Consider the following 14,715-nt stretch of genomic DNA (forward strand, 5'->3'; position numbering starts at 1 on the left):
GCACGACGAACTTGCAACCCAATGGAAATTCGCAACACCACACACTTGTGCAGTAGTCCGCCGACCACAAACGGTTTCGCAATCTTCCAATTCCCAGCGGAACGACAGATTACGCTCGAACTTTCAGTAGATAAAACACCCTATCGAAACGAATATGGTGTAGGTAAAATTCCTGATCGAAACAAAGTGGAATTATATACTTTCAGATGAATGCTTGAAGCAATTCAACAAAAGGTTCTGAATAAGCTAAAACGTGGTTTTCCCTAAACCTAGGCGTACCCCTTGTTTATATAGACGAGGAGTAGCCCAAACTCAAACTAGAATTCGACTCAGACTCAAACATGGACTCGCAGATCCGGGCGCTCCTTAGATGTGTCGGACTCGTCGTTGGCTGTCCTAGCGCGCCTCATATTCGTACACAACTTGTGGTGCATCCTGGGCATATCGACCTTGTTGTTGGGTGCCCCTTGCACACAAGACATGTTTTTTAATTTTTATCCTTCATCTTCACTTTTGGTACACCTGCCTCCCTCTCCTTCCTCGCGCATATCTTGATGTTGGATATCAACACTTGAGGATCCGTACCCTCATCAGCGGCGGTGAGCTCGTACGGGCGCTGCAGCATGCGCGGCGAACAGCCTGCTCAGGCGCACGTTGGAGGGCACGAGCAAGCATGGGGCGGTGGGCGCGCGACGGAGCTACGGCTGCGGGGACGAGCGACGGAGCTACGGCGGCACGGGCAGAGCGGCGCGGGGGAAGCAGCGGGACATCGGGCGGATTTGGGATAGAAGGGGAAGCGATTTGGGGGAAGAAGGAGACGGAGGAAGAAGAAAGTAAGGAACAAGGATTGTGTCACTTATGGATGGAAGAAAAGAAATAGTGAATGGAATTTAGGAAACCTGCCGGAGGAGAGGCAAATTTTGTTCACAAATTTTTCTATCTCCTATCCAAAAACTAGTTTTGGGGAACTAATTTTAGGAAACTTGTTGTAGATGCTCTTATTGATTGGATGGTTGCAGTAGGAGTAATGCATGGATCCAACCAAAAGGTTAATTATGTAGTTGAACATGATTAGAAGGTCAGGTTCAATCGGTACTTTCTACAAGTTCAAGGTTACTCTTTACTCTTTGATCAATAAAGTCGGATTTATTTTTAAAAAAACTGAATTGGCAGAGCGGCCTTTTAAAGATTTGTTTTTTCTTTTCAAGAATGTAACCCAGCAAGTGCAACACCGCGCAGACGGTTACAACATCACAAAAGTGGCCAAAATCATGAAGTACCGTCAATTTCAAGAAATCAGTTTCATTAAAGACCACGTCATTCTTATGGCACCAAATAGACCACGTCACCAAAGTAATTGCCGTCCTCTAACAATGCCAGCCCACCAGGTCCGGAGGTCTGACTCCACGGTAAAGATTTGTTTTTACTGATACTCCGTACAGGCCATACGGTGCGTGCGACCCGCAACGTCCAGGCAGGCTAGGACGGTGTGGCCTGCACCCAGCCCGTGTGGGGGGCAAAATCGATCGGGAGATCCGTGCAGGAGCACTGGACCAGGCTCCAGGGTCCAGTCCAGCCAAGCAGACAGGCTCTCGTCGTCGACACAAAAAGGACACACCGGGTCCCGTCCGTTCGCAACTTGCAGACCCGGTACGGCCTACACACATTTCTTTTCCTTTCCCCCTATCTCTCTCCAAAATCAAATCCCAGACGAAACCAAATCAAAGCTCCCAATACCACCGGGCCACCTCCGTCGCCGTTTGGATCCGGCGCGGCTGCTGGTTCCCTACCTACACTTACAGTTGGGGTATCCAGGACCGGCCGCCGGCGGGGCACCAGTCGCCGGCATCGAATCTAATCCTCACGCGGTTCGCTCTCTTTTACTCCCCATTCCTGCATTTCTTCAGTGCTAGTGTGCTACTCTAAGTTTTGCCCTCACCGCATCTAGTTCTGTGTGTGGCTGGATCAGGTGGGGTGCTCCTTGCTGGTTGTTAGTGGTGATAACTGATAAACGGAAAGGCAATGCAAAGCAATGTGCTTTAGTGGTGTTTACTGTGCCAATTTAGCTTGTTGTATTTTGGTGGTATTGTGTGGTCACAGGGTGATTTTGATTCCCTACTGGGAGACTCGGCTCTCGTCATTTGATTGAGAAAACGGTAACAAGATTCTCCTCGTCTAGTGCGTTCTGTATGTTCTGGGAGATTATGATAACCCAAAGATCGTTTGCATTATCATTTACCGCCGATGGACTCAGTGCTGCAAGCTAAATTTACTCACTACTTGGGGTTCTTTGTGAGTTCAGTATACATTGCTGCCATTAGATGGAATTTTGCTAGGATTTCTAAGAAGGCAATATAACCCCATGTCGAACAAAATGTGTAGCGTGACTACTGACTAGTGTCGTAAGTCCTGTTTGTGGGAGTTCTTAAAAGCATGCCCTGCATAATCTGAAGAAATTTGGGTAACTCTCACTTTGGTGGAGTTGCTACTAATGTTGTTGGTAACTAGCAAGTTCCCGCCGCAAGTTTGTGTGGAATACCTTTAATGTTTTGGACTCACATGATCGAATATGTCATTTGTACATGATTTTATATCAGTAACTAAACTAAAGTTCAAATTGCAAGTTGGGTACTGGGTTTTACATTATATATTGGATCAGCACACATAGTTTAGATTCTGACCACCGAATCAAACTTTAGCTTGTAGAGTTAAAGTTCAGATCATCAGACGTTGATATTAGATCACCATGAAATGATATTTTAGATGGATTGGTACATGACTTAAAGTTTCGTTGATTTTGTATGAGATATAAAAATGTGAATATCACTCAGTTGTGGGCCATTAACAATCAACATCAACTCCAATGGTGATCTACCCAATAGTTGATCAGCATGTGATATTAGATCAATATGTGGAGTTAAGATCAGTATATAGTTTTTTTAATGGATGAGTAAGCAGGCTTAGAGATGTTGTGCTTTTGTTTTGGACCTGAGCAAGGGCAGCCAAGCCCGAAATATGGTCAGCTCGGGCTGCAGATTTCAGCCTGAAGCCTGGCCTGGAACCCTAAAAAGACAGAATGATTAAAGTATAGCATTTATTTTGTAATAAGTACAATAATTTGTTTTTTTATCCCTGATAATAATTTAGTTGATATATTTTTCAGTGCTAAGAATCTAGATTTTCTAGGCCTCGGGCTGGCATTTTAGTACTGGGCTGTAGAAATCCTGGCCCTGGGGTATGCCTAGGTTTATTTTGTATGGGATGTTAAAATATATTGTCCACCGGTTGTGGATTGTTAAGAATTTAGTCGTACCAAATATGATCTATTTGTAGGGTTTGATACGTTAAGAAGACCTATTGGTTTTGTCCCAGTAATATTAGAATCCACTTGACAACATTAATATAGATATGGAAGAAGTAAGGAGTAAAAAATTCCACCAGATCAATTGTTTAGTTGTAGTTATGAAAAAAGGGTCATCATTTGCTGATAACAATTTTGAAGATCTATTTGTTCTGACCTGTTTAGGTACAAACATGGTCATTTATCGGTTGTGATATGCTTGATACAATTATGTAAGGGTATGAAGATAAAACAGGTCTGATATGTTTAGATAGAGTTACGGTGACCTATCAATTATGATATTTTAACTACAATTATTTTTGCGATTTTCCTTTCTAGCATGTTTCTTTATCTCTTGTTAACCTGTTGTCTAGTTGTGATCAATTCCAATTATAACGTCATGAATTGTAACGATGTGAATTATGTTAGGTACAATTATGAAGGTCTAATACTTGCCATATTTTTGAAGTATAATTATGATGATATATCGGCTGATTTATCATTGCCGTATGTTTAAGAGAGTTACTATGATCTAAGGGCCATGATCTGTTTAGTTGAAGTTATGAAGATTATCAATTGTGGCCAACTATTAAAAAGGACCCATCATATTAATGGATAAATATCTTGCTCGCCAGAATAATTGAAGGCTCGCTTTGTTGTATAATATGCAGTAGAATGATTTTTCCTTTCAGCAGGATAGCTGACTGGATTTCAATATTGAGAAAATTCAAAATTTTCTTGCTTGAGTTAGCCGGATTCCTGACAGATGAAACTTTTTTAGGAATGAGTAGACTTCAGGACCAGCGCTTGGTGCCTAGGATGTTCCACGTATATTGGTCTGCGCGGGTTTGATGTATTTCGGGATCTAACGGTTATGGTTCTGTAAATTCCAGACCTAACCATCAAAATAATTTGGATGATGTGGATCAACATGGTGCTTTGCCTCGACAAGAACCCAGTATTGCGCTTTTAGTATGTAATAGATTCTTGTCAGATAACTTCACATTGTTGTAAAAATGTTGAATTAGCAAACTTGAGCAGTGACACGAGGGAAAATAAAATATAGGCTGCACCAGACATGCCATATTTGCTTGCTAAATTCCTTTTCATATGCTCATCATGGATTAGATGGCATGTGCTTTATTTATTGGATAATTTTATTTTAATTTGCTGATACTGTGGTTCTATGTTGCAGTTTGAATTATGGTTTTGAGGATCTGATTAAGAAGTGGGCATGATTGATTGGTTCTTGTAATGGATAAAATACAATCTGATTGCCCTTATCCTGGATGTTTCTTCTGTGTTATGAAGGAGGCAAACCCAAGCAAACGGAGAGCAAGTGTGCTGAAATTCTTTAGGGAACTTCCTTCCCAAGATGATGATGGCCAAGTTCTCCCTATCAGTGGCCTTTGGAACACTGCAATGGCCCACCCAAATGATCCTGAATTCATTAACTTGGGAATATTTGAGTGTATGGCAGCTCTAATATGGAAGGGCTCGAAAAACAGGCGCTGGCTTTCACATGATCAGAATATTTACATCCCATATTATGCAGCACATGTCATTGGATCCTATACGATGAATATGGAGGAGTTTGCAGAACGTGCTGTTCGTGCCGGAGTAATACCTCCATTAGTTGAACTCTTAAGAGGTAGGCTGACTTGGGTGGAGCAAAGAGTTGCTGTTAGAGCTTTGGGGCATTTGGCTACATACCCAAGTACATTCCCTGCTGTTGCTGATCATGGAGAAGTACTTGAACTTGCCGTTCAACTTGCCTCAAGCTCCCTAGAGATTGTGTACTCTCACTTTTACCAATTTGTAGATAGGAGACTTGGCTACCATTGTGACCTTCTTACACGTGGCATGGGTGGTGCAGAAATGGAATCTCGTAAAGCTGAGGAATGGGGTAGTCAACTGCAGTGCTGGTCTTTGCAGCTCATAAACTGCTTCGCATTTAAGCCCGAGTTTCTCCATGATATCTGCAAGCCTGAATTTCTAGCTAAGTTACCTGGTATGTGGGGTGGACTTGTTAATGAGAACTCACCTGCTGGTATTGGTTTACTAAGAACAATCTGCCAGAGTAAGGTTGGCCGAGGTCATGTTGCTAATATTTCTGGTGTCCTTGAAGCTTTATGCAACATTTCTCATTCATCAGATGACTGGCAATACATGGCCATTGATTGTATACTCTGGTTAGTGCAGGATCCTAGTACGTATCATAAGGTAAGAAAAGCATACTTTACTCTATTCTCAAAGGATTCTTCAGCAAGAAAGGAATGTTAATTTTACTCGAGATTGAAATGGCTAAAACTATACTTATTTTGAAATGGCCTTGCTAAATTTTGAGGCATTGACAAACATGTGCTGCTCCTTTCAGTTGATATCAAGAAAATTTGTCACACCTAAATCCAAATTACATGATTTATTAGCTTTAGGAAATGAAGATTGAAGTCCTAGTATTTTTAGCTACAGAACATCTGATAATTTATAATGCTGATGTTAAAGCTTCACTTCCTATATTAGGAACTGGGAAGCTAATTCTTGTAGCTTTAGTCACATTTTCCCCTGTGCACATTACAGTTAGCAGATATTTCCACATTGGGTGCTTGTAGAAAGCTTGACGAGATTATTATTTTCCAAACAAACTAAGACAATCAGGTTACAAACATGTGCTGCTCCTTGGACTTTATAACAATAAATTCCATTAGGCTTGAATGCAAATTACTTAACCTCTTTACAAATTTTAGGAAGAGTTGAGAGCTACCAGCTTCTTATAATTTTAAAATACCGATGTTAACCTTCAGACTTCAGTTATGTATTACGATTCGCATGCCACACCCATTATCTGTTTTAAGTGGTACTATTGTGTCAAATTTTCAGTATTTCAAATATTGTTTGCTGCAAGCTATGTATGCTAGCTGCTTTCTTTTTGTTAAAGTGCGTTCTGAATGGTTATTCTTGCTGGTTACCAGAGAAAAACTTTATTATTACTCTAGCCCACTCTGCAACATATGATTATTTGTTAAGCTATGCTTTTGTAGCTTTAGTCACTGTTCCCACCCCTGTGTACAGGTTATAGATAAAATTGCCCCAACATTGATTGATTTAGCTGATATTTCCACACTCGGTGATTATAAAAAGTTGGGTGACACTATTGTCACAGTCCTCCAAGAATGTATGCAGCAAAACAATAATTCACGGAATTCAGTTAGTAGTCACACCATAGAAAAAATTGAAGAACTCTTGAGTTCCAGGCAGAAGCTTAAATCAGAAAGGAATATGCCTAAGGAGGATCTTCATATAAAACAAGCTGCAGCATTGGTTGTAAAGTTGGAAGGCAATTCTTTATTCTCTTCTGGAAATATTGAAGGAGCTGCAACCAAGTATTCTGAAGCACTCGCATTGTGTCCAATGAAGTCTAAGAAAGAAAGGGTGGTGCTTTATAGCAACCGGGCTCAGTGTTATCTTCTCTTGCAGCAACCTTTGGCTGCCATCAGTGACGCTACCCGTGCTTTGTGCCTTCACAGCCCATTGAATCGGCATGCCAAAAGTTTGTGGAGACGAGCTCAAGCATATGATATGCTTGGTTTAGCGAAAGAGAGCCTGCTAGATGCAATTCTCTTTATAAATGAATGCTCTCAGTCCAGTGACCCTGATCTATCGTCGAGGCAAAACAAGGTTCCTGATTATGCTGAGCGATTGGTGAAGAAGCAGATGCGTGCCGCTTGGTTATTTAGGGAATCATCCCTGAAACATGGGGGAATCCATTGTGAGGGGGATGCCAGTGATGCATTTGGTCAAGAGGTTGATGACTCTGAGTGGGAGACAGTGGGTGAAAGCGATGGTGAGAATGACGAAAGGAGAGAAGTAGATGATGAAACTGAATGGAAGAATGCCGGTCACCGGGAAGACGCTTTTGAGAAAAGCTGAGGAACAGGTTTGAAGAAAAATCTTTTCTTTCTAATAACTATAGAGGGATAAAGTAAGAATTTTTGGAAAAATATTTTGAGAGTGACCATGGTCATGTGTATTAAAATTAAGCAATTTTATATACTCCTCCAACCATCCACTAATTATGCTTTACCACACTCACTAGTACTTTAGCAATCTGTGTCCTGTACTCTCTTGCTCACCTTTTCCTCACTTAAAAGGGCGCTGTTTCATCATGCCTGCCAGGTACAGACCACTAGTAAGCATGATGCCTTCCTGATCTTAGTTTCTGTTGGTTTTCAGGACTTGGTGCTGTTACTCGTTGAGCTTGTTGTATTGTGCTTGTAGTCGGCAGCAGCAGCAACAGAAGCAGCCGTGGGCCTGCTGCAGTCCGAAAGCAAAAGTAAACTGCGGAAACCAGACGAAGAAGTCAGCTTACTGAAAGCTCACAAAAAATGGAGAGCAGGCTTCTGAGTCTGTCAGAGTTGCTTTGGTTGTTGATAATTTTCGTCTTGCTCTGTTGTTTGGCGTTGTAAAATGAACAAAAATAGTTCTAATATTAAACATCATCCTTTTGTGAATGAACTTTATATTAAAGCTCTGTTAAGAACTTAAGATTCAAGTGCTACTTCCATGCATCTTGAAATTGCAATTGACCTCCTATTTGGGTGGCACAGATGATCGGGTGGTCGATAGAAGTTCTCCATTGATTTAACATAAATTTTCAACACCTGGAACCTCAGTGACATTTTACGAATTCGCTCTTCGAGATATCTTTGTGCTACTCGTGGTGCCGATGATGAACCAGATACCTGAAGTTCACAAACATATAACGCACCGCAAAAACCATGATGAAAAATATGGAACAATTACTGTCCGTGGAAACTATCGCCACAGATGTTGCTCGCAGCCTGATACACTGAATCTATGACGGTACTACCTTTCTTTGGAAATTTGAACTGTTTATGAGAAATTCTTGCAATAGCACACTTGTTTCTAAAGCTTTTCAGAGTGTGACCAGTTTGTAATATGCGAGATCACTAGTAATGGAAGTAGAGTATTTTCCATCTCAAAAGAAGAAAAACAAAGAAGTGTTTTTTTTTAGGGCCGGAAAAAAAGAAAAAAGTGGTGGGAGATGGCCGCCATGGCAACGCCAGCAAGCAGCATGGGCCTCTCGTGTGAAAGCCCTAAAACCCATAATAGCCCAGGGCGGCAAGAAGCCCAGAAACGAGTCATTCCCCTTCGTCCCCTTTTCCGGTTACCATTCCATCCTCACCGAGTCCATCGAAACGCACCCCCATCGACGTGGTATCCGGCTATCCGCGCCGTCCACCAGGCCAACCCACCCTAACTCCGATCTCATCGACGATCGGCGATCGACTGCACACCCAAGCCCCACCGGCCGCTGTATCCCCTCCCCCGCCGTCTCCGCTCCCATGGCCGGCCAGCCCCGCGACCGGGGGTCCCGCGCCTCGCGCAAGGGCCGCCCCGTCCGCACTCCCTCGGGCCCGCTCGCCTCTCAGTCCGCCTCCGATCCCGATCCGTCCGCACCGTCCGCCGATGGCGCGGCTCCATGGGGCCGCGCCACGATGGACGAACTGGAGGACCGCCTGCTCAAGAAGCTGGAGGAGGCCTATGCGGCGGCGCTGGCCCGCCTCGCCGACCTCGGTTACGCGGAGGAGGCCGCGCTCCGCGCCGTCCTTCGCGCGGGCCACTGCTATGGCAAGCTTGACGACCCTGTCGCTAATATCGTCGCCAACGCCCGCGCCTTCCTCTCCGATCCCGACCTCGCCGGGGGAGCCGGCGGGTTCGCCGACCTCCGCCGCCTCGAGGAGTACTCCCTAGCGGGGCTCGTCTGTCTCCTTCAGAGCAGCCGCCCCACCCTGTCCCGCACTGAGGCCATGTGGTGCCTCCTGTCTACCGACCTCCACCTAGAGGAGGCCATCTCAAAGGGCGCCTCCTTCACCGATGATAAGTCTTCCTCTAGCTTCACACCTGCCGAGAGTGGCGACCTTTGCCCCACCCTCCCCGCTTCTAGGCAGCTTGGCTACTGCCACTACCATGCGACCACTGTCGCTGCTACCCCAGAAAACCACCTGTTCGACCCTGAGACCTTCATGCGTCTTGCAATGCGCCCGGTCGCTGACTGTGCGACCGGCGCAGCTGGCGTGGTCTCCTGCATCAAGTCCACGTGGTCACGGTCCAGTGGCTCGGTCCCAGATGGACAGCCCAAGCAGTCCTTTGCTATGAAGGTGTCCACAGAGGATCTCATAGAGTCTGTGGTGATGGAGCTTGAGTCGCTGGACATTGACAAGAAGGATCCACCTGCTGAAAAGCCTGATCCCAAGAATGAGATGGTGCATGACCTCATTAAACAGACAAGGGAGATGGAGGTGCTGCTCAACGAGCGCAAGGAGTGGGCACAGAAGAAGGCAGTACAGGCTGCTCGCAAGCTTGGCAATGATCTCACTGAGCTACGACTGCTGCGGATGGAGCATGATGATAACCAGCGGCGGAAGAAGGACAAGCAGGCAATGGAGGATGAGACAATGAAGCGCCTCACTCATCTGGAGAATGAGCTGAAGAAGAAGAGTGGACAACTTGACCGAAGTAATGCAACTGTGCAGAAGCTGGAAATGGAGAATGCAGAAATACGTGCTGAGATGGAAGCTGCAAAGCTGAGTGCATCTGAGACTGAACGGCAATGCCAAATGCTGCTAAAGAAAGACAAGAAAGATAGCAAAAAGCTTGAGCTATGGGAGCGCCAAAAAGCAAAGCTCCAGGAGGAGATCTCTGAATGCAAGGCAAAGATTACACAGGCAGACAAGGAGCTTGCTGCAACCAACAAGTCAATAAAAAATATGGAGGTGAGAATAAATTTGCACACTACATCATGACTGTTGCTTTCGTGCCACACTTAAATTTGTATGTGCTTATGTTTTAGTTTTCGCTATGAATTACACACAGATCACAACTTTCCTACTAGGAGAGACTACGGATTTTGGGTCAATTATTATAGTTGCAGTAGAGAGCTAACCATTAGGTATCATAGTCAACTGCTCATCTTGGCTGCATAAAATGGTTAGAAAGTTGTAATGTTCCTGATCCTTATGGATTGCTGGGTCCTATTATAGGAGATAAGATGGTAAAATCCACATTTTAAGAAGTTAAATGTCAAGGCATTCAAATTATTTTATGTCTTTCCATGGTTGTTTATACAGCAAAAGTGGCTTAGATATTCATTTCCGCAATTTGACATAAGATGGCCAGACTTAATAGTGAACAAACAGTTGTTTTGATTATGTATGCATCGGTTGGTGCTAACTGGTCGTTACCGTGGTTATGGATCTGCATTGGTTTTGGTCATTATTAATTGCTCTCCTTATTAAAAGCATAGTTACCGGATATGTTCATATCAGCTTCGAATCCTGACTCCGATCGATCGATTTAGATCGGGGTTCGGATTCTCTGGGTTCGATCCGGAGTTCACCGTTCGATTCGCGACCCGGCTATGAGCCGGTCATCACCAGCAACGTCGGGCAGAAAGGGATGGTGCACAGGGACGCCGGCGCCCTGGGAGCTCGCTGTGGGTGAGCGGACTGCAGCTGCGCGTGGCCGTGTTGGGAGCATAACGCCATGGAGTCGGCTTCAAGGATGGAGGGCCATGGGCTGCCTGGGACGATTCGGATCGGGGTGTGAGTTTTGAGGATGTGGTGGCGTGGTCACGTTCTCTCAGCAAATCTAGGTCAGAGAGAAGGAAGTGTTTGATGGTGTGGATGCAAGCATCCGAAGGTCTCGTTATTTGTTTGAGCACAAGCTGGGCCGGCCCAACTACTAATGGCCATCTATATGTCTCTTTTTTCCTTCTTATTTATGTCTGCTGCAGCATACACAGTTCTTATTTAGTTATTTGTGTTGCAGCATTATCTTTGATTTCTCACAAAATATGGTATTATATATCCTACACTTTTTCATATTATTTATTACGTCTTGTCGAATCGAAATACCGGGTTCGCGAACCATATCTCCGATTCGAGAATCGGGGATGTGTACCCCCCATCGAACCCGATTCGTAGGAAGTACCGAATCGAGAACCGAGCAAATCGTGAATCCGGTAACTATGATTAATAGATCTGTGTGATGTAGGCGTCAGGATTCATCTTAACTATGAGCTATTGCTCAGTGAATGTTACTTTTTTGCTTTGCTGGGTCAGAACCATTACATGTTTTAATAATGATTTTCTTGCTTTGTGATGCGCCATGTATTTTGGTCTTGTGCCAGTGCTTTCACCTGGTTTTACCGTATGGTTCGTATCCTAGCCTGCATATAACTATGGGAATCATACTGGACTGCTATAACTCTATTTCGGCACTATTTTTGCTTTCTTAAATCAGCAAATAAGAATGGAGCCATTTGATAGCTGGAAAAAATATGACACAGAATTGCATGGTACTACCTTTTTGGTAAATTTATTCCTTGGACGAGAGCTTACCTTAGTGGTGTTCTTTTTAGAATTTTGCATGTGCTTTATCAAATGTTGGCCATGCTTTGAAACATCGGATGTTCTGTTATAGTAAGGACTTTAGCATTTGTTAAGCCAAGATAAGTTTGGTTTGGAGAGTTTGAATCAAGATTATTTGGGGCCTCATCAACTACTCCGTATTAAATTGTTGCTTCTTTTTACATTGCTAGCTTTGGTGCTTTGCTGGCCCTGTTGTTAGCATTCTAAATAAAGCTTCTCGAACATCTGTTATTTATTGTGATACAACTAAAATTGGAAATAAAATACTGTGGTGATAATGTAGTTAATGCTATTTGGCTTCTAATGTCTGCCAGAATTAAAATTCCCCCTGTTATCAGTTAACTATGTTATTATAATCAAAGGTTTAGAAGTAGTCCCATTCAGATAATTTTAAAAAAAAATGGTAGACAATTTGATACAATGGCCTTTCACCAAGGCCAATAATGTGGTTACTGGTCTTTGCTGTGCCTCCCCAGTATGTGCAGGTTTTCCTTGCTTCGTAGTAAAATAGGGTTATTTGACATCTGTGTTGTTTGATATTCTTTTTCCCTCAGCATTTCATGATTCATGACTTCATGTTAATTTGAAAAATTATTGCAAACTCTCATCCTTCTATTCCCCCCTTAGTTTATTTTAGGTTTTTGCAGGTTACATTATTGATATTGTACAGTTAACTAGTCTATGTATACCGGAAATTCATATTTGGGATTTCAAACAGGTTTTTCTTGTTTTTGGTGTTCATACTATAACTGGTCAATTCATTATCCACGTAAATATTTGGGCTAAATATTTTGTAATATAACTTGATTCTTACTCCCTCCATCCCAGAAAAATGCCGTCTTAGATTTTATAATTTTCCCACAAAAGATGTCATTTTAGATTCAGTAAATGCAGCATGCAAGCGCTTGTTTATCAAATACTCCACCGAGTGCTTTTCCGAGGGATCACAGCCTGGCACATGCAGCTTTCTGGCCATCAAGCACTGTGCAAGGCCAAGCATTGGGCAGGGCTTCAGCAGCTCAATGTGCAGCCCAAAACCGGCACGTGCGATGGACTTGATCGGCCGTGGATTAATGGCGATTTATAGTAGTCTGCATGCGCATTGGTATTTGAGATAATTCTAAAACCGCCATATAAAATGGGAAGGAGGGAGTACTATTATGCATGGTATTCTATTCTCTTTACTTTGTTTAGAAGTCCTCTTTCATGATTTCTTGATTCATCAAATATCTATGTTGTTCTAGGCCTAGATATCTTGAAGATTTTTTCTATGAATTGTGAATGCATGAATAATTTATATAGAGTTCAAAAATATGTTGCATGGTAAAAGCACTACCTAGTAGTTGGTTTCATTTCTTGCGTTGAAACATTGCATGCCCTAGTGGATATACATCACTTAATGTTTTGCTTCATTCTGGGGTCTATAGTTCATACTATAAGCGTTATATATTTAATATTCTGCATTTCTGCACATTTTGGGTAACAAGACATGTCTGATGGAATGAAATGTGCCATGGCTGGTTTAGCATTTATAGTATCTTCAGATTTGATATCAATTGTATTGGTTTGACATTGTGTCTGTGCCTGCTCAATTATTTGAGTGTTGACTTGTATCTTGTGTTTGGTTTGTAGATCAAAATACGAGAAGATGCCAAAACAACTGAAGAAAACTTGTCACTTGCAGAGCAGGAACGTGGGAAGCGGGAATCGGCCAAAGCTGACGCTGATCGCCGACTTGAAGAAATTCGCCAGAAGACAGAAGTTGAGTCTCAGTGCTATAAAGATGACCTCCGAAGGCTCCAGGATGAATTGTCCCGTCTGCAGAAGTCAATGGGCGCACCAATGGTTCCATCAACTCAACCTCGCGCTATGACTGATCGTAGTGCAGTGCGGGCACCCAAGCAGCCCAACCAGAGGTCACCACTCGCATCCAACAAGCCGCAGGAGCCTACCCAGAAGACAGGCCGTCGAAGAGACTGTGTGATCTGCAGGAGGGAGGAGGCGTGTGTCATCCTGCTCCAGTGTGCTCACCAGGTCCTGTGCGTCAGCTGCAACAAGCTGCATGAGGAGAAAGGGGGTCGCTGCCCCAGCTGCAACACCAAGATCGAGGAGAGGATTAGGGTTTTCGGTGCCACCTCCAACTGAGGCACCTGGTGGTGGTGGTGGTGCTGCTGCTGCGACTTGGCTTCTGTTGGGGCAAAGAAAACTAAACTTGTGGCTGCCTTTGCCTTTTCCTTTTATCTCAATTACTGTGAAGAAAGTGTTGTAGGTCTCTCCATCTGATAAGTTATACCTTGGTTCAGCTGTTCATGGGCTATATGCTATGCTGAATAGCAGCTCCGTCTTGGTATATGCGTACATTCAAAACTTTTTTGGTCGGAAAAACTGAACAGGAACGGAGAAACCCCTTCGGGATATATAAGTTGATTGAACTTCATAGGAATTCTGTGTGTCATCTGTAGTTTCTCTACCTGATATTCTTGTTGATTTGACGACGCTAAAATTTCGGGGAAGATATTCTGTAGATTAATTACGGAACAATCTTTACCTGGGGGAGGAGGCTAGCCTCTCCTCGCAATCACTGTACGTCGTATCTTAATAAATTTTGTGCAAGGTAGACTGATATGTTAGATTTTGAATAGCGGCATGAGTTGTTCATCCAAACACTGATAATCTAAAACTGTTTAACGCACTATGGCCAGAGACATGACCTCAGAATGATGAGGAAGAAGACAAAAATAACGAAAGTACAAACCGCAAGACTCACTACCTCTATGGAATGGACAGTGTTGACTACACCAGGATAGAGATGGATATAGGAGACCACTATTCCATACGTCATCGGCTCCACCGCGGTGGCGCTGTCCCCAAAGACGCAAAACCTAATAGTGGAGATGCACAAACTATTTGTCAGATATTGAT

The 14,715-nt window shown here is 43.5% G+C and overlaps 2 protein-coding genes across 5 annotated transcripts; both read left to right on the plus strand.

The window, feature by feature from the left end:
* Positions 1 to 1,629: 1,629 nt before the first annotated feature.
* On the plus strand, positions 1,630 to 7,922 carry LOC100841578. 4 transcript variants are annotated; one of them, XM_024455030.1, is made up of 6 exons: positions 1,630 to 1,868; positions 1,970 to 2,156; positions 4,536 to 4,991; positions 5,217 to 5,563; positions 6,413 to 7,277; positions 7,574 to 7,922. In XM_024455030.1, the coding sequence occupies exons 3-5, from the start codon at positions 4,595 to 4,597 to the stop codon at positions 7,268 to 7,270; spliced, it is 1,602 nt and encodes a 533-aa protein (XP_024310798.1). In that variant the 5' UTR covers positions 1,630 to 1,868; positions 1,970 to 2,156; positions 4,536 to 4,594; the 3' UTR covers positions 7,271 to 7,277; positions 7,574 to 7,922. The 4 variants fall into 4 exon arrangements, with proteins under 4 accessions (XP_024310798.1, XP_024310796.1, XP_010238119.1 ...); XM_024455028.1 differs by having other exon boundaries at positions 4,536 to 5,563; XM_010239817.3 differs by lacking the exon at positions 1,970 to 2,156 and having other exon boundaries at positions 4,536 to 5,563.
* Positions 7,923 to 8,542: 620 nt separating this feature from the next.
* Positions 8,543 to 14,236, plus strand: LOC100841886 (MND1-interacting protein 1). Its single transcript, XM_003578000.4, has 2 exons — positions 8,543 to 10,137; positions 13,426 to 14,236. The coding sequence occupies exons 1-2, from the start codon at positions 8,707 to 8,709 to the stop codon at positions 13,936 to 13,938; spliced, it is 1,944 nt and encodes a 647-aa protein (XP_003578048.1). The 5' UTR covers positions 8,543 to 8,706; the 3' UTR covers positions 13,939 to 14,236.
* The last annotated feature ends 479 nt before the right edge of the window (positions 14,237 to 14,715 follow it).

Source organism: Brachypodium distachyon, chromosome 4 (genome assembly GCF_000005505.3).
Source record: "Brachypodium distachyon strain Bd21 chromosome 4, Brachypodium_distachyon_v3.0, whole genome shotgun sequence".
NCBI classification, from domain to species: domain Eukaryota; kingdom Viridiplantae; phylum Streptophyta; class Magnoliopsida; order Poales; family Poaceae; genus Brachypodium; species Brachypodium distachyon.